The following is a 20,482-nucleotide window of genomic DNA, read 5'->3' as shown; positions in this document are numbered from 1 at the left end:
CTCTACACAGACAGCACCAACAGACCAATCTCTACTGTCATATGATATCTCTCTCTTATTATTCAAAAGTTTAAACTCTTCGATTTCATTACATCATCTCAAATTTTTCTTTTCCCTTTTGTTTTACATCTCCTCCAAAGTTTCCCCTTGACTTCCCAACCACTAACTCCCCAACCCCCAGATCTCCCCCCATCTCCTCCAATCCCCCTCAATCGGCCCATCCAACCTTCCAAACCTCGCTCCCTTCCCCGTATTAGCTTCCGGTAAACAAATCCACTCCCTCACACTCCCCGGTATCTCTTCTCTCACATGACTAATACAAAGAAGTGCTTGATTCTGATTCAATCCTTTAACCTTTACTCTCCCTTCCTTTGAGATATTTGATTCAATACTCCTCAGGTTCTTCGTTTTGGTTTCCGTCTCATTACCGGATATCTCGTGTTGAACATGTGCGAATTGTTTTTCTTCGCCATGGGCTAGGAATAAAAGACATCGATCACGAACACCATCGTCCATACCGCTGAATGCTTCATCTAGAATAACCAAATCTGGTGCTTTAATTATGGCCCGAAGAAATAGTGCTACTCTTTGAGATGAAAATGGCATTTCGCGAAACAAAATATCATTAGCCCACGATAATGATTCGTCCTCTTTACCTTGAGCGGTAGCTCCTCCTAACCTCAGATCTTGTTCAAACCATCTCAATGCTGCATCTATGCGTTCATTCGCATCATTATTTAATTTTGGTATTCCCATAAAAGTATCTGCCCAAGCATTGGCAAGAACCTTCCTCAAAGTCAAATTACGAGGAATATGATTATGAATCTCGGGACTGGAGTGACCAATTCTAGATTGGAGATCAAAGATCGATATTCCAGGCTTTCCAGGTTCTGGTAATCTAGACTTTCCAAATAGACGGATGGGAAGAGAGTAGGTTTGAGGATGATCAGAACAGATCAGAGATAGAAGAGTTGTTTTTCCAGAACCATTTGGACCAAAAATACCCCATCTCTCACCTCTTTTGACGTTCCACCATAAACCGTCTTTTTCGACACCATTTACAGTTTCGATCCAATTACCAAGAACAGATTTATCTCCATACTTTACTCGAGCACCTTCCATCTCTATGAGTGCTTCACCCGTCTCTGGTGGCTTAATATCATTCAGAGGGTAACCATCACGACTCATTGGACCTGCGTTTTCCGGAATATTCTGTGCAGTGACGGTGGAATTGTCACTTGTAGCCACACTTTCCTCAAAACCAGGTTGTTCGATCCCCTCCAAGGTCAACTTCCTCCCAATCTCCTTTAAAGACGACGGCGTCAAATGAAGATTAAAATCATCACTCCCTTGTCCACTCCTCTCAACATGATCTCTCAATTGACCCAAAACATCATCCTTTGGTCCCAAGAAAGCAACTTCACAATTCCCCTTCAAATATACCAAATCCGTAATCCAATGCGGTATAGGATCCTGTGGTCTCAACGACAAAACGAGTCTCGGAGTATTCGCCTTAGCCAATCGATGCAACATCGGACTCAAAGTCAACAACGTAGGAGGATCCAATCCCATAAAAGGTTCATCCAAAAGCAACACTTCCGGATTCTCCAACAACGCTCTCGCAATTCTCGATCTTCTCGTTTGTCCATTACTCAGATTCGATACCGGCATATTTAACAACTCCCCCAATCGTAAATCATTTATCACACGAACGAGGATCTCAGGATTAAATCCATTACCATCTACGTTCGTCGAAGGATTGAGTTCCGTATTCCCTTGTAAATAATCCCATACACTAAAATCTGTATCCTCTCTCCTCGACTCATATCTCGCACTCAGATATGCACTTTTCGGAGCCTGTTTTCCTAACCCTTGTTCCCCATCAAACCCTACATATTTGATCGCCTTGGTCGGAGTTCGTGGCTTGGAGGCATCATTGCTAAGGTATGGGTATGATCGCGCAGTCGGCGGAATACATAAAAGACCTCCTCTTAGAATCTGCAATAATGTAGTTTTCCCAGATGATGAAGCTCCAAGTATGGCCCAATGTTTCTCCTTTTCCGAAAATGAAGGTATCTCAAAATTTAATTTCTCAAATAAAGCAGGATTCGTATGTCCAGGAACATGATGATTCGAATTCGGATGATGTCGATAAAATGTGCCATTGTTGATCCTAACGATTGGTGGATGAGTTGTCCTTGTGCTTGTGCTTGTGCCATATCGACGCAGCGGCAAAGCCTTGTGATTCCATATCATCAGTCTCCCCATTGCGTCTTGATATGATTGGAGTTTCCATCTTGAAGAAAAGAATTGAGTCACTTATGAAAAAGGGAAAGAGAGCCGACCCCGGAACGCGGGGAAAGCTTTTGATGATCCACCATTAAAGCCTGCACCTAGACTTATTACTACAAGTTAGTATTTGTAGGTAATTTGAGTATAAATTGAATAACCAGAAAACGGAATACTTGTTCTCACTATGATACAGTAATTCAATCGACACTCCAAATACACTCAAAAATATCAATTGGATTGAATGAAAGTGTGAATTTAAAGTTGTTCTTCCTCTTCAGTAATTTTTCCGATAAAGCTGATAGACAGATACCAAGCATCCTTATCAAAACCTTAGCGGCGCTTAATTCCGGCCCGTTCTATTTCGCGCTTACACGTCTTCCATTGAGCAGCCTGAAGCTCTACAATAAACAGCTCCTCCATCATAATACATCAAGAATCCAGCTTTCCAACCACAATTGTCAAAGGGGACTTTCAAACTTACAACTCTTTTCCGCAATTGACAATTCACACACTTTACTCTACTACATCTTTAAATTTAAATAAGAAAAATAATTCATCATGGTAAGTTCGCATCTCTAACTCCATTCATCCATCGATGTACACACACACCCACACACCCACATCCCCAACATCCATCCTCTCCCTGTCCTTCCCTACCTAAAGCTCCAAATTAACCCCCTCTCCCACAGGCAATGCGCATCGTCCCCTCCGCCTCTCACACCAGCACGCACACGCACCTCCAAGGCGCCTCCCTCGGCGCACCCTCCGCCCCGGGTCTCCACGACACCCTCCGCTACGGCGTCGGCCCAACCCAAAGCTCCTCGCTCTCCACCCTCCCCGACTCCTCGCACCCCCTCGAAAACCGTCTCAAGAAATGGGAATCCACGCAAGAATCCCTCAAGATGGCTTCTCTACGTCGCACCTTTGGTATGAGCGAACCTATCCGTAGAGGTATGGAATTGAAGATTACGAGGGAGGGAGAATGGAGACCGCTTGCGCTTGGAGGTGGTGGCCCGGGTATGTGTTTATTTCTATTTGGATTTTTATATACTGGGAAACTATGTGATACGTTCTAGAGAACAATAAAGCATTGCGAGAATGGCAAATGGAAGATCAACTGCGAATGGAACTAAAGATACAATACAATGCCAAAGATCCAAAGCTAATATCTATCAATCTAGGTCTCCACGAAGAAATTCTACGAGGATCCGACACGACAATTAGCTGGGAAGATGTATTCAAAGGCGATGAGACAAGGACATTACCCGGTTTCCACGAGGAAGTGGAGAGGAAGGTCAAGATGGGTTTCTAAATTAGATGTTAGACCTCTATCTCTCTATCCTGACTCTGAATCATGATTGGATGGGATGTGGAGATGGATTTAATACAAGCGATCGAGTTTGAAGGATGCATAAGTTCATCTTGCAATGAGAATGAAATTCATGAATGATAGATGTGCACCTGGAGAGGAGGAAAGAAGAGAGCTGCTTGCTTGTATTTTCATCTTCGTATCACGCAAATACCAAATTCAAAGATGTGATAAGGCTGAATGAAGAATACCATACCCTACCAGACCACAACTTCTCCGTAACATGATGAAATGTGATCAGAAAGTATCTCAGAAGCCCTCATCTAAAAAGTCAAGTCAAGCAAATAAATATTCGCTCCTGCAATCCAGAACATCAACTGTGCTGTATTGTTCCTAACGAATTCCTAAGTTCCCTTTCAAATATTTCACCTTTCCCAAACGCTAACCATATCGCTCGCTATCAATCAAATCAATCAAAAAAAATCAATTCGCCAATCTTCTCTCTGTTCACCCCACCGCCGTCTCTCACACTTCATGCGCAGTTTCCTGATGTCCTAAAATCCATATATGATCACACATCCATCTTATTATACACAACACAACACAACATACAACCCGCTCCCGTTCTCGCCCAGTCCGCCTCCACCTGCTCAAATCCTGTATTAACAAAGCTCCACATCCGATATGATGCTATGACCCTTTTATTTGAAAAACGCTCGATAAACCGTATAAAGAAAGCAAAATAGGGGGAAAGTCACCCTTCAATCAAATTGAACCCGCAACGCCATTTTCTCGCTCGTGATGTGCCCATTCTGTTGGGTGACTTGGGTTCATGTATGTGTTTGGCTGTATCTTTGTTCAATGAATTGGAGAATCATGTATACAAATAGATTCCCCTTTCGACGCTTTCCATAGACAGAATTCGAGTTTATAATTTGTAGTTTGTACGAAAATGGCGACTTTTGAATAGTTGGATTCACAGAATAACACATCTGCATCCAGCATTGCTTTCTCCATCTTCTCCTCTTCCTCGACCCATGGATTTCGCTTTTGACGCATCTTCCTCGTCGACTATATCCTGGGGTCTGATAGTCATATGTACCACGTTTGATGTTTCGGGGTTGAATTTACATGCTATTAGAAGTGGGTGTTAGCTAAGTATATTGCAACATTGACAAATCCCAGTTCTTGTCATAGAAATGTGTTGAACCAAGAATTTCGAGTGCCCTCTGATATCAAGTCAAGGCACTCGGACATGTAGATTGTAAATCGTCAAAACATACCTTTCAACGGGTCCTTATCATCCAACAGCCTCCCAAAGAATATCAATCGTATACTACTTGGACTACTCGGCTTTGTTTCCCATTCGTCTCTCCATTCCCTTAATATTAACTCCTTGAGCGTATATACACTAATAGTAAGAGGATCCTTCTTTCCACTTTCTGTGACACCGGGTACCGCAACAGAGCGTTTGGTCAGATATTTCTCATCGATCTTATATGGATGGCGCGCGCCAGACGTAAGTAGCAAGGTAATCAAGATTCTGGGCCCTCCATCAGCAGGTGGTGGTGGCGTTTTGGTGATATCAATAGAGGGACCGATGGCTTCTGAATTCATTCGTGGTCGCGAAGTTGAAGATTCTTGAGCGTCGGAGGATGATTCGGTGGCAGGGGCTTTACCTTCGCTTTTCGACATTGTTGGTGGCGGCGCAGGCGCAGGATCAATAGATGAGGTTTCTTCGTTCGTAACGGGTTGTGCGGTCAATGCTTCTTGTGATGTTGAACTCCCATCTCCAACAGAGGCATTTTGTTTTGATGAGTCCACCATCTCTGTCGTCGTATTTGTTGTTTTTCTTGTTGTTGTTGTTGTTGTTGTGGGTAAAACTGAGGATTCGGATGGATAGGATGGATAATCGGATGTTATTGGAGATGTTTCCGGAATGGAAATATCATTTAATAGACCCGACGTTCCTGAGACAACTTTTGAATTTTTCGAGGTGTCAAGTTCATCCATCTCGACTGGAGCCGTATTTAATGACAAGTTTGTGGTTTGAATAGGATCAAGTCTATGACCTGCGGCCGATGTCGAAGTCATTATGGCGAATGAATTGGATTGGTTGGGTTGGGTTGGGTTGTTTCTGAGGTGCAGGATGAGAAGTGGAAACGGGGTATCTTAGCATCTAATGCCCCATGTAAAATGTATTGTGAAAATGGGGGGATCCACGGCTTTAGGCGGAATAAGACGGTGATTGATTGATATATCTGGGGAAAGCCGTTTCTTTTATGTACGAAGTATCGTTTTAGTCTGAATGAGCTGAAAGTGGAAATGAAGGTATTCCAAGTATTTGCGAAATGTCTGCTGTCTATATATGAAGAAGAGTTAAGGAGAGGAACGTCAAGTTTGAGAAGGGAGAAGAGAATGCGAAGGAGAAGGAGAAGGAGAAGGAAAAGGAGAAGGAAAAGGGAGAATTATCAACAAATACATACCAAATACAATATTTAGGACTTTGATTTGGACAAAATTGATTGGCTTTCATGAATTGGATTATTCTTGGTATGATAGTTGGGGATCCATTGATTGTTGATTCTTTGTGATTGAGAACTTGAAGGTATCGAATGTTGCTGTTTCTCTTCGAGTATATAGTGAGTATGTAGTGAGTATGTAGTGAGTATGTAGTGAGTATGTGTATGTAGGTATGTAGATATGTATTGATCAATGAATACAGTCAGTCGATCAATCTTGATGTCTGTTCATCGTAAAACCTCCAAATCAAGTAAATCAAAAGTTTAGTATTTGAATTGATTGAATCGTTCAAGTTACTAAACGTCACTCGGATCTCTCTTCACGTACAGTATTGTTTTCGGCTTGTTCCTTCCTTTCCTTTTCTCTCCTTTCTGCTTTCAGTCTTCACTCCCTTAACCTTCCCAGCTTAAGGTTAAAGTTCACATGTGGGCAATTGCTAGTTCCTGCTAGGTTGGGACTAGATAATTATTAATCAACTCCATCCACTCAACCAGAAAGCGGAAAGAATCTGGGGAAAGATCCAAAGCACAACAATTATCAATCGTCAACCATCAATCATCAATCATCAATCATACCTACGCATGGTATGCGTTCAGATCCGAACATCAAGCAATCTTCAATCCATCGTCGCGAGCATATGTATATGCAATCGATCAAGACTTCGGCTGTCGACTTCATCCATGCGATCCAAGAAGCTATCAAAGGGCAATGAACCGGCTGGGAAGATATCGACAATAACCCATCTCACACTCGTTCTCACTGCGAATCCAACGCATTATCACTCCACCTCCTCATGGCTCATTCATGGATCATGTTCTACGACTAATTATAAGTTCAACTTGTGCTTTCTTCATCGTCAATTCTTACCTCTCATAAACAATGTAGAACACAAAGTCGAATCTGGTACTTCTGTTTCATCTATTTCCCGAGGATCCCAACTCATATATCATGACAACAAGATACTTCAATCACAAGGTAAAAGATTCCAAGCGACCAAAGATGTGTGCCAAACACGCACTGTTTTACGCTCAGGCGCACATAACTCTCGGTGTAATGTTGCACACATTAACAAACATCTTTTACACACAGATTGCTATGTAGGTTATTTGCGTTTAACTTTGCAAGGAAATTTGTGCTGGAGGCGGTATTGCCTTGGTTATAGCTCTTCCTGCACTTTATTTTGCGGATCGCTCGGAGAACGAGTCGAAGTTTCAATGGTTTCCATTCCGTTCCAGAACATGTCTATTTCTGTTTGCTTAGACCATGATTGACTTTGCTATTACAGCTTTTCTCTATTTATTCGAAAGAGGATCCAAAATTTATGTGGATTTCTCATAGCTTCCCGATGGGCAGGATTAAAAGACTGGGACTTTAAGCTTCTAAAGATTGCCTCCTGCGGACTTTCTTACTTACGCTTTTTCCATACACAAGAGCAATCTTATGATTGGCATACTCTTTGTTCTTTCCTATCTCAACATTATCAATACGAGGCAATTCTAATCTTGATTGTGACATAAGGAGAAATGCTCAGCAGCATTATGTTGAGAGTTCGATTCCATGACACGAGATGTTGCTTCGCTGCTCATAAGCAATTATGCTGAGCGGTTTTTGACTGATGTTCTATCAAAATATAATTTTGGGACCTGAGTTTAAAGAACGTCTCTTCCCTGACTGTTTCCAACTTGAAGATGGCAGCCCGTGTTAGCCCTTGCGGCACGGCAAGAACATCTAGGTATGCGATCCTGCAACAATTGAAGACTTTTATATCATGTCGAGGAAGCTCCTTATCACAAGGCAACAAATCCACCCTGTTAATAATGTTTACAATCACTCTCTTGATGTCTGACACTCGCTTCTCACCGGTCTCTTGGAACTTTGGTCGTGGCGGTTACAACGGACCCAATGATGATTCTGAGGACGAAAGCCGACAATCTTGAAAATGATCATGCTTCCTAAGTTATGTTAGATCGTATAGACTCGTCAAACTGCAAAATGAAGTTGTCAAATTTTTGCCGTTCCCTTCCGTTCAAAGCTTGTCGGGCAAATAGGTCACAAGGAGTAGTCAATGAAGATACAGGAGTTTCGATAACTATCAAACTACAACATGGCCCCCAATATCTTTGCAGAGAACTACGGAGCACACCAAACCGAAGTTTAAGACACTCTTGTGATGAATTTGATCTGTTCTGTCTCATTATTCGAAAGGGATTCACGAACTCCTCATTTGATGAGCAACAACTTTTTACCTCGTCGAAACATTACTTTTCTGAATATGCAAACTTTCGTCAAATTCATCATTCGCCCGAAATCAGCGCCACCCTCCCAGTTAAAATTATCCTTGGGCTTTATATTTCCATTTTCATACACGAGTCTCTTTCTCTTTCGTATGAGAAACCTATCATCGTCCATTCACTTTTCAAAATCTCAACTTCAAGGTCTTGTGTGATGTTCATCACTGAAATCTGATCAGCTCGGGTTGAAACATCAAATTTCTACTAAAATTCAAATTCGAATCGGACTACCTACTTGTACACCAGGAAGCGTGGAAGAGAGGGGACAACAAGAGGAGGGAAGAAGGTCTGGATTTATATTTGGGGGCGAGGATGATGGGCTTTAATGAATGGGTAAACTTGAAGAGTCACGGTTAGAAGCTCACACATGTCAATATGATATAACCAGAGGCATAGTAAATCCATGATAAAGAGTCGGGACCAGTCGAAATTTTGATACGAAGAAGACACAACTACGAAGATAACTGTGGAATGTTTGATCTATCAAGGTTTGATATCCAATTGTAGGATTATACCTACTACCTTGGAGTCGTCAAGCCTTTGATCACATTCAAGAGATGCTATACATTTCCTAGGAATGGAATTTTCCCTGCGTTTATTTATGCTTTGAAAACTGGGATCGAGTTAGATAATTGTTGGACATAGGAGTACGTACATGTAACATAATAAATTGGATAAAGCTTCGTGTTAGAAAAATAAATTCTAAGAACATTACAGGTATTTAGCATAGAAAACACATAACTTCTATCCCTCAAGAAAAAACACTCCTTAGCAATGCGAGATATATCTTGCCATACATCCATCTAAATCATCAATCAAACCTCACTCCACCTACTTCTTAACTCCGCTCAGTCAGCTCAGTTGCTTCAGCGTACCGAAAATGCCAAGCCGGTACATTCATTCACCACCCCCACAAATTCCAAATTCGGGGTTTCACTGAAATTAGTAGAGGTGTCCGAATGCATCGCAATTACGAGTACAGGAGATGATTGAGATGAAATGAAACGAAATGGTGATATGAAATGATATGGAGTATTTTGTTGAATTGTTTAAATTTAAATAACTCATTTGGAGATGTTGATTATGGATTGTGGCTTTTAGATTGATACGCTGTTTGTCGAGCTCTTGTTTCTGGCACCCTCAGTCTGGCTACCACTGGCTGGCTCCCCTCAGTCTAACACCCTCTGGTCGCAAGCTCCTCGTACTCGCAGTCAGTCGCATGCCTCTCATGCGCCGAAATGGCGCTTCGAGACCCTCAACATGTGTTTCCTAAGACATCATCAGATGAGCATTTAACCACGCACTCCGGGTCGAGTTCGTCAAGCACTGCTTCTGCAGATAGAGAGGTCGTGCATCTGACGCCGGATTTTGATTCGGATGACGGGGCAGATGATAGTGATGATGATTCGGGTTCGGATTTGGATTTGGATATGGGGATGGGGATGGGGATGGGGATGGGGATGAGGGGTGGAGAGGGTATACAGAGTGATAGTTATAAGATGCAGAGATGGCAGCCGGTGGATAGGGAAAAGGGAAAGTTTAAAGAAGTTCAAAAGGCGGATTTCGATTTGGATAATGATAATGATATGGATTCTGATGAGGATGCTTATCGTGATGAGACTGATCGGAGGAGGGGTAGTTTCTCGACAGTACAATCATATCAGTTATATACGCCAGATGAAGAACGAATCGTGGTGAGAAAATTCGACAGGAAATTGGTGGTTTTTGTTGCGTTGTTATATATGTTAAGTTTTCTGGACAGATCGAGTAAGTGTATTCACCTTTTTCATAACAACTCTTTCATCCACCTTCTCGTTAATAAAAGGACTTGAACATGCTAACTAGTTCTTTCTTCAGATATCGGAAATGCGAAAATAGCAGGTCTAGAACGAGATTTACATTTAGATTCGAATAAATATGAATGGGTTATCACGGCATTTTATATCGCATATATATGTTTCGAATGGATGAGTATATTATGGAAGATTATACCGGCGCATATCTATGTAACGGTTATCGTCCTCTCATGGGGGATCATCGCATCGTTACAATCTATCGCGACATCTTTTGCAGGACTACTCGTTCTTCGAACATTATTGGGGATCGGAGAAGCTGGATTCACAGGAATACCATTCTATCTATCTTTCTTCTTCAAGAGAGAAGAATTGGCATTTCGGACAGGAATTTTCTTAAGTGCGGCTCCTCTCGCAACTTCCTTTGCAAGTTCTCTAGCATGGGGAATTGTAAAACTGGGTGAACGTTCCCCAATTGCACCATGGCGACTTTTATTCCTCGTGGAGGGATTCCCTAGTGTTCTGGTGGCACTATTCGCATGGCATCATATTCCTGATAGTCCCAATACGGCTTCTTACCTCACTACCCGCGAGAAGAAAATTGCGCGTCTACGTCTGCGTCATGAAGTTACTTCCTCCCCCAATTCCAAAACGAAACCATCATCCGGTCTCAAAATCAAGGAAGTACTTCTTACTTTCCGCGACCCGAAAGTTTACCTCACAGCCCTCATGTTTTTCTTCTCCAACATGGCTTTCAGCAGTATGCCCATCTTCCTCCCCACCATCCTAACTCACATGGGGCATTCTCCCTCAACCTCCCAAGCCCTCTCCGCACCCCCTATCTCCTTTCCTTCCTCTCCGTCCTCCTCACCTCCTACCTCTCAGATAAACTCCGCTCTCGCTCTCCCTTCCTCATCTTCCACGCTCTGCTCTCTTCCCTAGGCTACACCCTCCTCACTCTCCCTCCCCACTTCATCTCCCCCACTCTCCGCTACCTCGCCATCTATCCCGCTTGCATGGGATTTTTTTCTGTTATCACGATTCTGATAACATGGACGCTAAATAATCAATCTTCATCCTCGAGACAAGGAACTGGATTCGCGATTATGCAGGTGGTGGGTCAGTGTGGCCCGCTGGTAGGCACGAGATTGTATCCGGAAACGCAAGCGCCGTTTTATAGAGAGGGGATGGGGGTGTGTGCGGGGGTTATGTTGATAGTGGCGGGCTTGGGGCTGGGGTTGAGATGGTGGTTGCGAAGGGAGAATGAGAGTTGTGAGGGGAGATATGGGAGGTTGGGTGGAGGCGAGGGGGAGAGGGAGGACGATGAAGAGGAGAGGGGTCTGGTGGCGAATGAAAATGGAAAGGTGAAGGGGAGGGGGAGGGGGAGGGAAGGGAAAACGGCGTTTTTGTATATGTTGTGAGATGTTTGGGACATTGGGGATACTTGGGATGGGATGAGATTAGAATTTGTGAGAATGAAGATCTTCTCGACGATGTGATACTTTTCGATTGTGATTGTGAGAAATCTTTTGATGTACTCACGTTAATGTTTTCTTATTTCCCCCGTGTGTGTATATATTTGCATCATATTATATCATATCATCTCTACACTTATTCAACCTATATGAGAGGGAGAGACAGGGGCAAGTGAACCCAGCCCAATATCAGCGTTCCACTCTATGTTTATATATTTCACGTCTAGAACTCCATACCTAAATCTAAAGTTCAATACATAAGCAATGTTTAGATTCATGAGTAAAAGGGAGGGTATAGTAGAAATGAAAACAAGTGATGTGGGTTCTTTGGGTGGATAAGATAGGTCCTGAGTTATGCGTACAACACCATTCAAGATTATCAGAATTATGTATAGAGCATCTGGGAGGTTGAGTGTATAAAAAGCGTTTCTGGTTTGGAATAACTTTGTTTGACAATTCGCTGGTTTGGTATAGAGTTACTACAACTAAGGGACTTCAATCTACCCACCCTGTTCTTATCCAACAATCACTCTACAGCAAAAGCTCAACAACTCCGCACCCATCTCCTCCTTCTTCTCTCATCCCATCCCATCCCAACACTCCATCTATTTCTCATCCCCCACCCTCCCTCCAATCCTCCACCACTTCCTCCTCACATCCCACCACATATCCTCCAACTCTCCAAACTTTCCCAACCCCTTAATCTCCAACCTTGCCCCTTCCACTAACCATTCCTCCAACTCCGCAAAACAGCATATGAAGCGCCGCGCTTCTTGTCTCGATCCATTCCACACATACCTCGATTTGAACACAGAATCTGAAGAAGAAACGAGAAGAACTTCCAATCCCGCAAGTTTCGAAACGAACGGTTTTAAAACTGTTATTGCGGAAGCGAGGATATCCGGATCCATGCGTGCAGATGAAGTGGTTAGCTGGATATATTTTATCTTCCGGGTTGTGGCGAGTCCGAGACGGGTAAGTACGTTATGAGACTAGATTGCAATTTTAATCTTATCAGCATACCTATACTCTCAGCTCATCAAACTCTCAGAACAATAACCTACTCGTCGCTCATGCCCACACGCTCCATGACACCAAGAATTTACACAATGCTGATGTCTCCACGCGCCCCTCACTCTCTCGCTCCATCTCCAACTCTTCTCGTGAGCTCTTCGTCGCTGGTCCCGCATCTGTTTGCAACATACTGCGCAGTGAAGATCCTCAATGTCGAATACCCAGTAGCGTGGCTCGCTATAATTAGCGATGTATCGGAGGATAGCGTAGTCTTCGGAGTTGTCTTCGACTTGGCTGCTGCGTTTGCATCCGTTGATGTTGATGTGCATCTTTCTTGGGGCAGTGTCGAGAAGATAGTGCAGGACTGAGGATGCGGGGATCAGGGGTCGGGTAATTGCATCATTGCGTTTTTGGATCCTGGAGGTTGGTGAGGAGGGGGTGTTGGGGGGAGATGATGGGTTTGAAGCTAGGGAGGAGATATGTGGGTTCGAGGATGGGTAGCCGAGCATCTCGAGAGTTCTCTGATTGGATATTCCCGAAATCCAGACATCGAGGCCGGGGGTTGAGGGGGCTAATTGGGTGGTTTGGATGATGTTGCGGTATGCAGATTCTGTTTTGGGGTCTGCTTGGAGTGGGAGGAAAGGTTTTGGTGGATAGTAGGAGTTGGTTCGGTCTTCTTTGGAGAGGATAATTGGAGGTGAGTTGTGAAATGATGGGGATATGAGTATTTTAGGGGTGGAGGACTGTGAAGTGAGGGATTCTCCTGGGAGACTCATGTTGGAGTGCTTCGATGGTTGTGGTTGTGGGTGTGGTAATTGTAGTGGTATTGGTGATACTGAACCAAATGTTAGTCTCATTCGTGACGGTAGTTGTAGATGTTTCCGACAGGTTTATTTCAATTGTAACCCCGATTCTGGTAGTATTGGTGGTGAAAGTAGTGGTGTTCCCAGTGACAGTGGTCCTGTAAAATCTACTGATAGACAACATTATGGTTTATATACTACAGGCGGTATCAATGGAAGTGCAAATTGATGAAGTGACAAGCCTCCGTTGACCTATGAGAACGGTGGTTTCCCGTAAGTTTTGTCTCGTCTGGCAGGTTGAGAATTCCCAGATGGGAAGGATAGATGGAAGTATCGCGATAAGCAATGAGGCAAGTGCGCATAGTATGAGGCCAACGAGGCCTTGAGCTATACAATTATCATATTTTTCAAGCGATTTTCATGGAAACCCCGAAGTAAAGTTCTCAAACCTCATTGCTTCTGTTCTGTAAATTTTTAATTGTGAAAAAGATATGGCATGACTGGTTCTCAGAGTCAGGCAGGCTTTATCTACCTCATTTTAGAACAAGTGACCTTGAAGCGATGGACGTCGTTGCCATTTCTGCCAGCTGCTACGAATAAATTAAATGAAGTTCTCCACCTTCTATTCTTCTTTAACACATCAACAGGATAGATTGAGAACAGTAAAAAGCTTTTCGAGAGCAAGCTCAACTCCTCTGTAGGCTTTGATAGCTTACTGTTCAGAATATCGCTCAAAGAGATTCAAATTTCCAAGTGTGTATGAAGATTTGAGTGTCAGAAGTTGAGAGGAAAATCGCCCGGGGCAACAAGGTGACGTTTGAATCACACGTCAAGCAGCTACCGTTATCTTCTCTACTTCAGAATAACAAACCAAACATGATGCAAGAGCAGCTGCATTGGAAAACATTGCGTGGCGAGGACTGATTTGTGGTTTTATCACCCTCTTTGAGCCACAAATCAAGCTTGAATATGGGTATATATATCGCTCGGCAGAGGAGGAACATGTTCAAGAGTATGCCTTAGATCTTCAAGGTGGTCATTATCTTTTGTAATGACCGCTATATGAAGCTTGATGGTCCTTACAGCTACATGAGACGTTCCATCGGAAAGTAGAGCCTTTACCGCTGAAATTCTGGGTCTTCAAGGCATGGTGATATTTGTAAGGCGCTATTGACCTCACGACTATGGGGATTTAGAGTACTGAAAATGTATTTGCATGCACAGCTTTAATATAATGGATCTAGCAGATTCAATCTTTCGCTTGTGATCCATAGGTCACCGCATATTTGAGACCAAATGTAGGCGTATAGATTCAATTTTGCGAATAACTTCGTTCAGAGGGGTTCACCTGCCAATTGAACGCCCCAGTCAACCCAAGTTTGTATAGTGCACTGGCATATTTCCTCACATCTGGACATCCGAAATTTCATCCATCACATCTCAACATAAATAGGCTACAAGTATTGACACACAGTACTTCAAGGGCGATGACAATAGATTCTCTAGCTGGCGGCTTTCCTAATTAATCTATATTGGCCGGTTAAACTTAGTCAACGACCGCTGATCTGTTATAGAAAGGTAAAGTTGATATAAATGTCAAGTCATAACGGACAAATAGACATAATTTGACTAGATAGAGCCAATGGATGTACGATCACATGAATAGTGTATATTCGAAGACACACAGTTTAAACAATTCGAATGAAATCATCTGTATCGCCCGAAATGAAGTTATAACTATTGATTTGATAGTAAGCAGTCCAGAAAGCAGTTGAAGGGAAACGATCTGATAGTGAAATGGTCTCTTCACAATCCTAACCAGTTAGAGAAAAGGGACATTTCTCACACCATTTACATTGTACAAAGGTATGCTCAGCTTCTTACAATCTCCATACCGATTCAAATAACCACACGTGATTTAGCAGGCCAGACGCCGTGTAAGTAGACGTGCAAAATATTGTCTCTAAGACCTGCCAATTATTGTCCTCGTTTCCAGTTATCTCTTGAAGATGCAAACTCCGAACTACTAATAAGTTACAACGATCCAGCGACGAATAACGGCGATTGAGAGATTCTTCCCGGCACTAACCTAGCCATAACATTGAAGAAGTGTGGACAAAATATGGAACAGACAAAAGCTACCGTACAATCATATCCTCCATCCCACATCAAGGTTCCCAATAGCCACCGCCAGTTGGAGACTCATCATCTCATATCATCAGCCGGTCAAATTCCGGCCTATTTTGAAATATCATGGCGGGTCGGATACAGTCATGCCAACGCGGTATCCAACAATGATAATTTCAATGCCATCGAACCCCAACCCGTTCAGCTGTACAACACATTTATGGTCCTCGTTGGTAGTTTCCTAGGACCGCGGCGACTGGACAGATATTTGCAGATGGAAATATAATCTGATACGCTTTTGAAGCAATTGAAATGACTATAAGTAGGTAAGCACGGAAGTAACGTTTTCGTAATCACTATAGCTCATTACCAGATAGCTTCAATGAAAGATTCTGTCCTGTTTGGGAAATATCTCGGTCATTGGCACTAAGCAAGCAACAAATTCACGGATATACAAACACTTGTTAATACGAAGATTAAATATTGTCCAGAGTAATAATCATCTTTCAAGTGATCCCTGTAGTATCGATATAAATCCCCTGATTAAGCGATCAAGGGTATGAAGAAGCTTTTGACCACCATCACCAATCTTTGTATAGGTGTTTGTTTCCCTCGGATCCTATTCATTTGTTTGGGAATCGTTTTCATTATCATCCTACGTCAGATATTTTAGATCCTTTGAGATGCATTTTCGCATGGGTGCCACGCCGCACCGCCACGTAAGGATTCATGCATAATATCAACTCCGCCCCATACAAAGTGAGCATACATCTCATTCAGCCAGCAGCTACAGCATGCTACACATGTTGGCTAAGCTTATCTAATTACGTCTAATCCTATCTCACACTTCCGTTACCATCGAAACAAAACCGTTATGCTGGGCCCCGAGCTTTTTCTTTAACATCAACACGTGGTGGGGCGAGGATTTTGATGGTGGCGCAGGCAGTTTCAAACTTTTATGATCCTACCAAACCGTAGAGCTGGTATCCATCGACATCCAAAGAAGCTGACAGGTAGCAGCAGGAAGTCTTGATTCCAGTTCAATGCATGTGAATAGTGTAGTAAAACTCGAAAACGGAGATAGCGCTGACAGAGATAGCGAGCCGTAGTATTCTGATTTATTCCTAGGCGTTCCTAAATAAAGTACAAACCGCATCGATCTTATTACTACCCCTGATATTGAATGCGTAAATGTCCAGAATAGCTAACACAATACCAAAAGGCTTGGATAATGCGCTCCATTTCTCTGCTGTTTGCATCTTATCTTGGTAGCTAGAAAAACAGCCTTGCGAAATCTCATCTCAATTACACGACTGATTTTTCGTAGTGTCAGTCCTTCGATATAAGAAGATGTTTTGAGATGTCTAATCTCTTCTGAGTAGCATCTTCTCTGGGCTTCCAAGATGCCCATATAAGGCATAGCTATGGATTCCAATAAACCCCTCTCGAAAAAGCGTCCTCTTTGGGTAATTCACCAACAATAGTTAGTCGCCGAGGCATACTTACGAGGCAAACATCATGTTAGCCTGCGACCAGTTTATCAGGCCCCGAGTATGTTCGATCTCGATTCCTAAGGCACATGTGTTTCCAAACCCAACCTTACAAGCAGGCATGAAGCTCTCACAAGACAACCTCATGATCGTAATAATTTTTACTTCAATACTGAAATGATTCACACTTGTGACAGTCTGTAATTTTGAGTCACTTAACCTTGAACACTGGAGCTATTGAGCAAGTTGCTGAGTCTTGTATACAAGATTGATCGCAGCGCAATGTATCTCCGAAGGTATTGTTCTCGCCTACGCATCACACCCCTTTCGACTTTAGGCTTCCACTAGGCTACGTCAACTCAACGCCCTGGTATACGTATGCCCGCCAGTCACAAGAATGAGTTCCTTGGAGCATTGGACTATATCACGATTTCGGTGAGGGTCTGAGAAAGGTGCCGGCATCTATCTTCAACAACACAGCTTTCCGCTCCTAACATTGTGGTATCAACATAGTCAAGGGGGGGGGACTTTTTGAGATACCCTTGAAATTGTAACTTCTGCCTATTCAGACTACCTTTACCCTTGTCTTAAAATTCGATCAAAACTGCTGTGGCATCGGGCGCTGCTTACTCCTTGCTCGGATACAATTACCGGCAGCCGTGGAAGGCTCTAGCTTCAAGAGCGAAGGGCAACTTAACATGATAGTCATCGATAGCATTGGAAGCCTACACATAATTAATCACATAGTACATAAACTAGCTTGGGCAAATGAGATCTACTTTCGATTCCAAGACAAAAATGCTAGCCCACGTATCTGCGAAATCGTTCTACTCTCAATTATTCTTTCCATAGACCTTCCCTATATGGGAATCACTTTTGTCGCTCACGATCTTCTTACTCACCGTCCTTTACAGATACGTCTAAGCTTCAAACTCTAATGTATTTCTTATTTCTACATCATTACCCTTAACAATTCAATACTTTGCCCCACTAAAGAACTTACACTCGACACTTCTCCGGCTTATTCCCGTTTCACATAGACACACTGACAGTTTACCTAGCCAGATGCTAATTCAAGGGCCTCATAGTTTTGTACTAACTGGAAAGTAAAAACCCCCTTAACAAGATGCCAAGCTCATGCTAACCTATCTCCCAATCGACATGACCACGAATACATCATGACTCAATATCATTCGACAACTCATCGTTGGCATTCCATCTCATCTCACTAATTCACTTGCTAATTGACCAACAATACGCTCAGACTTGAACTAACCAAGGTCACATTCATCCCCACATCCATTAGCATGCCATCTCGCCGATTCTACTTTAGTGCCCGTCCCCGCCCAGCCAAGTAATTTCGAAGTTGCAGCTAGCGACGATCTTCCCGGTGCCGCAACTACTCACTGGCGCGAAACTTTTAGTGACTATCTACGACCCTATCGATGCACAGACTTTGAAATTGAAAGATGATTGCATCCTTGCAACATTCTTGGCAGATCCAAATTTGTGTTATCATTTTCACAACAACTTCGTACAACGGCCATTTCAGGATTTTGAGTTGATGATGGCCCGAAATGATTTTCCAATTGCAGTAGAGCTCCACAAGTGATGAGTCCGGGCTAATCATCTCGTCATCTAAGAGTGGGGGCGGGCTATGCAGCTACTGTAAACCCGGTCTGGATCCACTCCCCCAACCTCCACTTAGATACAATACTTGAACTTGCCAACGAAGTTGACCATACGGATGGCAAAGCGTCATCTCCATCACGATAATCAAGCCTAGAAGATCGTGGAATTCTTCGAGGTCTCGCAAATTACCCATCAAATCGAAGGGTTGTGCATCTATCCACATCGTCGCTGACAAGCTGAGACTTTGCCCTTGATTCCATGGGTACCCGCACAAAATTACAAGTAATACTGTCAGTATTGAAGAAAGACATTCTGATGTTAGACATGATTGGAGTCTCCATCATCATCGACATGATTATCCCTATTCTCATGTTATCTTGATGAATAATGAACTGAGACCGTGACCGAGACTTCTCGATTTATGATGGCCGATGTGGCCCGACATAGTAGGAGGTAATATTCCATGTACAACATAAGCATATTTTTTTGAACTGACAAAAAAGGGAGCTCAAATCCATTATTGGAACTTTCTCCGTATACACAGGCTATTCGATCTATCTCTACATTGAGATGAACTCCAAACTTGATTCAATGCTACCGGCACCTTAATGAATATAAAGTGATGAGAAAGAAAGAAGGCACTAGCTGATAAACCTGAAACTAATACGCCACTTTAATAACCATAGTATTCATAGTATAAACCAGTAGAACACAACAAAAGTGCCACAAGACCACTGCGCAAAGGCCCGTTGCCCGTAGATATTACCATAAACGTAGCCCTACATTTGCATATGCATTGCAGCATGCATGCATACCTACATAAAAAAACACTCATCCAGTCATATGGAATTGCAAACAAGTACCGTGACAGCTTCAACCTACCCAGTTTTCAAGTCCAAGGTTCTTCATGTGCGCTGCACCTGACGATATTCCCAATTTCCTCGTTCTGAACCCTCCTTCAATAATCCTCACCTATTTAGAATTCCAAGTAAAAACGGCTCAATTTAGACACTAATTCCGAGTTCATTCATTTCATTATGCGCAATCCCCAAGGGGTCTGCGTCCTGTCTCGGCCCTGCTCCAGCTAATACAAGACAATACAAGTGAACAAGCGAAGAGGTTTTTTATACATCCCGAATATTTGTGTACTCCAACCTCCCAGTCTTGTGTTCCGATCCCAGCCCAGTATCCTTTAATGACCTATTATTCCCGTAACACTCGACCACAATACCGCATCACAACATACCCGAAAGGATCCACTTCCTGTGCATATATACCGTACATCGATGTTTCATAGCGTACAATACTAGAAAAAATGATCCGATTCCCGAGTCTCCGAGTCTATGCTGTATCTTGTGCGATCTTTTCTGCATATGATGCGCATGCCAATACCTGGATTTCTCTAGTGAGTTGTGCTAGAAAAATCAAGGTTTGGAAGTGACTTGATCTCATTAGGGGATATAGCTGCATAGCCTCAGTACAGTACACGGTGAAAATTAATGAATAGAAATACAGAACTAGGAGATTTAAAATGCGGTCGCGGCTTGGACCCAAACTGCTGGAAATCCTTTGTTTTCCTTTTGACTTATGGGCCGCTAATTTACACCATTTCATCCCGCGCTGTCTATCTTCGCCGTTTTTGCCAATCGAATTGCTAGTATCTCTGAAGAGCAATATTATACCGAGATACTCATCGGCATTTCCGAAGCCCAACTACATATGTTAGTCTTCAG

General features: G+C 43.0%; 8 protein-coding genes across 8 annotated transcripts; 3 read left to right on the top strand and 5 right to left on the bottom strand.

Annotated features, from left to right (window-relative positions):
- Positions 1 to 162: 162 nt before the first annotated feature.
- Bfra_005549 (putative abc transporter protein) lies at positions 163 to 2,268 on the bottom strand (the record flags this gene model as incomplete). Its single annotated transcript, XM_037335931.1, has 1 exon — positions 163 to 2,268. One exon carries the CDS (start codon positions 2,266 to 2,268, stop codon positions 163 to 165), a length of 2,106 nt encoding a protein of 701 aa, XP_037191141.1.
- Positions 2,269 to 2,984: 716 nt separating this feature from the next.
- On the top strand, positions 2,985 to 3,604 carry Bfra_005548ca (putative 20s proteasome maturation protein ump1 protein; the record flags this gene model as incomplete). The annotated part of the gene is made up of 2 exons (XM_037335930.1): positions 2,985 to 3,309; positions 3,474 to 3,604. 2 exons carry the CDS (start codon positions 2,985 to 2,987, stop codon positions 3,602 to 3,604), a joined length of 456 nt encoding a protein of 151 aa, XP_037191140.1.
- A 973-nt stretch (positions 3,605 to 4,577) lies between these two features.
- Bfra_005547 (uncharacterized protein) lies at positions 4,578 to 5,695 on the bottom strand (the record flags this gene model as incomplete). The annotated part of the gene is made up of 2 exons (XM_037335929.1): positions 4,578 to 4,735; positions 4,885 to 5,695. The coding sequence occupies 2 exons, from the start codon at positions 5,693 to 5,695 to the stop codon at positions 4,578 to 4,580; spliced, it is 969 nt and encodes a 322-aa protein (XP_037191139.1).
- A 2,078-nt stretch (positions 5,696 to 7,773) lies between these two features.
- On the bottom strand, positions 7,774 to 8,071 carry Bfra_005546 (uncharacterized protein; the record flags this gene model as incomplete). The annotated part of the gene is made up of 2 exons (XM_037335928.1): positions 7,774 to 7,866; positions 7,985 to 8,071. The coding sequence occupies 2 exons, from the start codon at positions 8,069 to 8,071 to the stop codon at positions 7,774 to 7,776; spliced, it is 180 nt and encodes a 59-aa protein (XP_037191138.1).
- Positions 8,072 to 9,653: 1,582 nt separating this feature from the next.
- Bfra_005545 (putative major facilitator superfamily transporter protein) lies at positions 9,654 to 11,150 on the top strand (the record flags this gene model as incomplete). The annotated part of the gene is made up of 2 exons (XM_037335927.1): positions 9,654 to 10,182; positions 10,273 to 11,150. 2 exons carry the CDS (start codon positions 9,654 to 9,656, stop codon positions 11,148 to 11,150), a joined length of 1,407 nt encoding a protein of 468 aa, XP_037191137.1.
- Positions 11,151 to 12,288: 1,138 nt separating this feature from the next.
- On the bottom strand, positions 12,289 to 13,473 carry Bfra_005544 (uncharacterized protein; the record flags this gene model as incomplete). Its single annotated transcript, XM_037335926.1, has 2 exons — positions 12,289 to 12,675; positions 12,748 to 13,473. 2 exons carry the CDS (start codon positions 13,471 to 13,473, stop codon positions 12,289 to 12,291), a joined length of 1,113 nt encoding a protein of 370 aa, XP_037191136.1.
- Positions 13,474 to 16,468: 2,995 nt separating this feature from the next.
- Positions 16,469 to 17,264, bottom strand: Bfra_005543 (uncharacterized protein; the record flags this gene model as incomplete). The annotated part of the gene is made up of 2 exons (XM_037335925.1): positions 16,469 to 16,580; positions 17,134 to 17,264. 2 exons carry the CDS (start codon positions 17,262 to 17,264, stop codon positions 16,469 to 16,471), a joined length of 243 nt encoding a protein of 80 aa, XP_037191135.1.
- Positions 17,265 to 17,980: 716 nt separating this feature from the next.
- On the top strand, positions 17,981 to 18,838 carry Bfra_005542 (uncharacterized protein; the record flags this gene model as incomplete). The annotated part of the gene is made up of 4 exons (XM_037335924.1): positions 17,981 to 18,035; positions 18,424 to 18,507; positions 18,542 to 18,725; positions 18,826 to 18,838. 4 exons carry the CDS (start codon positions 17,981 to 17,983, stop codon positions 18,836 to 18,838), a joined length of 336 nt encoding a protein of 111 aa, XP_037191134.1.
- Between the last annotated feature and the right edge of the window lie 1,644 nt (positions 18,839 to 20,482).

The sequence above is a fragment of the Botrytis fragariae genome (assembly GCF_013461495.1).
Source record: "Botrytis fragariae strain BVB16 chromosome Unknown tig00000075, whole genome shotgun sequence".
Lineage (NCBI taxonomy): Eukaryota > Fungi > Ascomycota > Leotiomycetes > Helotiales > Sclerotiniaceae > Botrytis > Botrytis fragariae.
The sequence above is the reverse complement of the archived record's forward strand: the minus strand, read 5'-3'. Positions and strand labels throughout refer to the sequence as shown.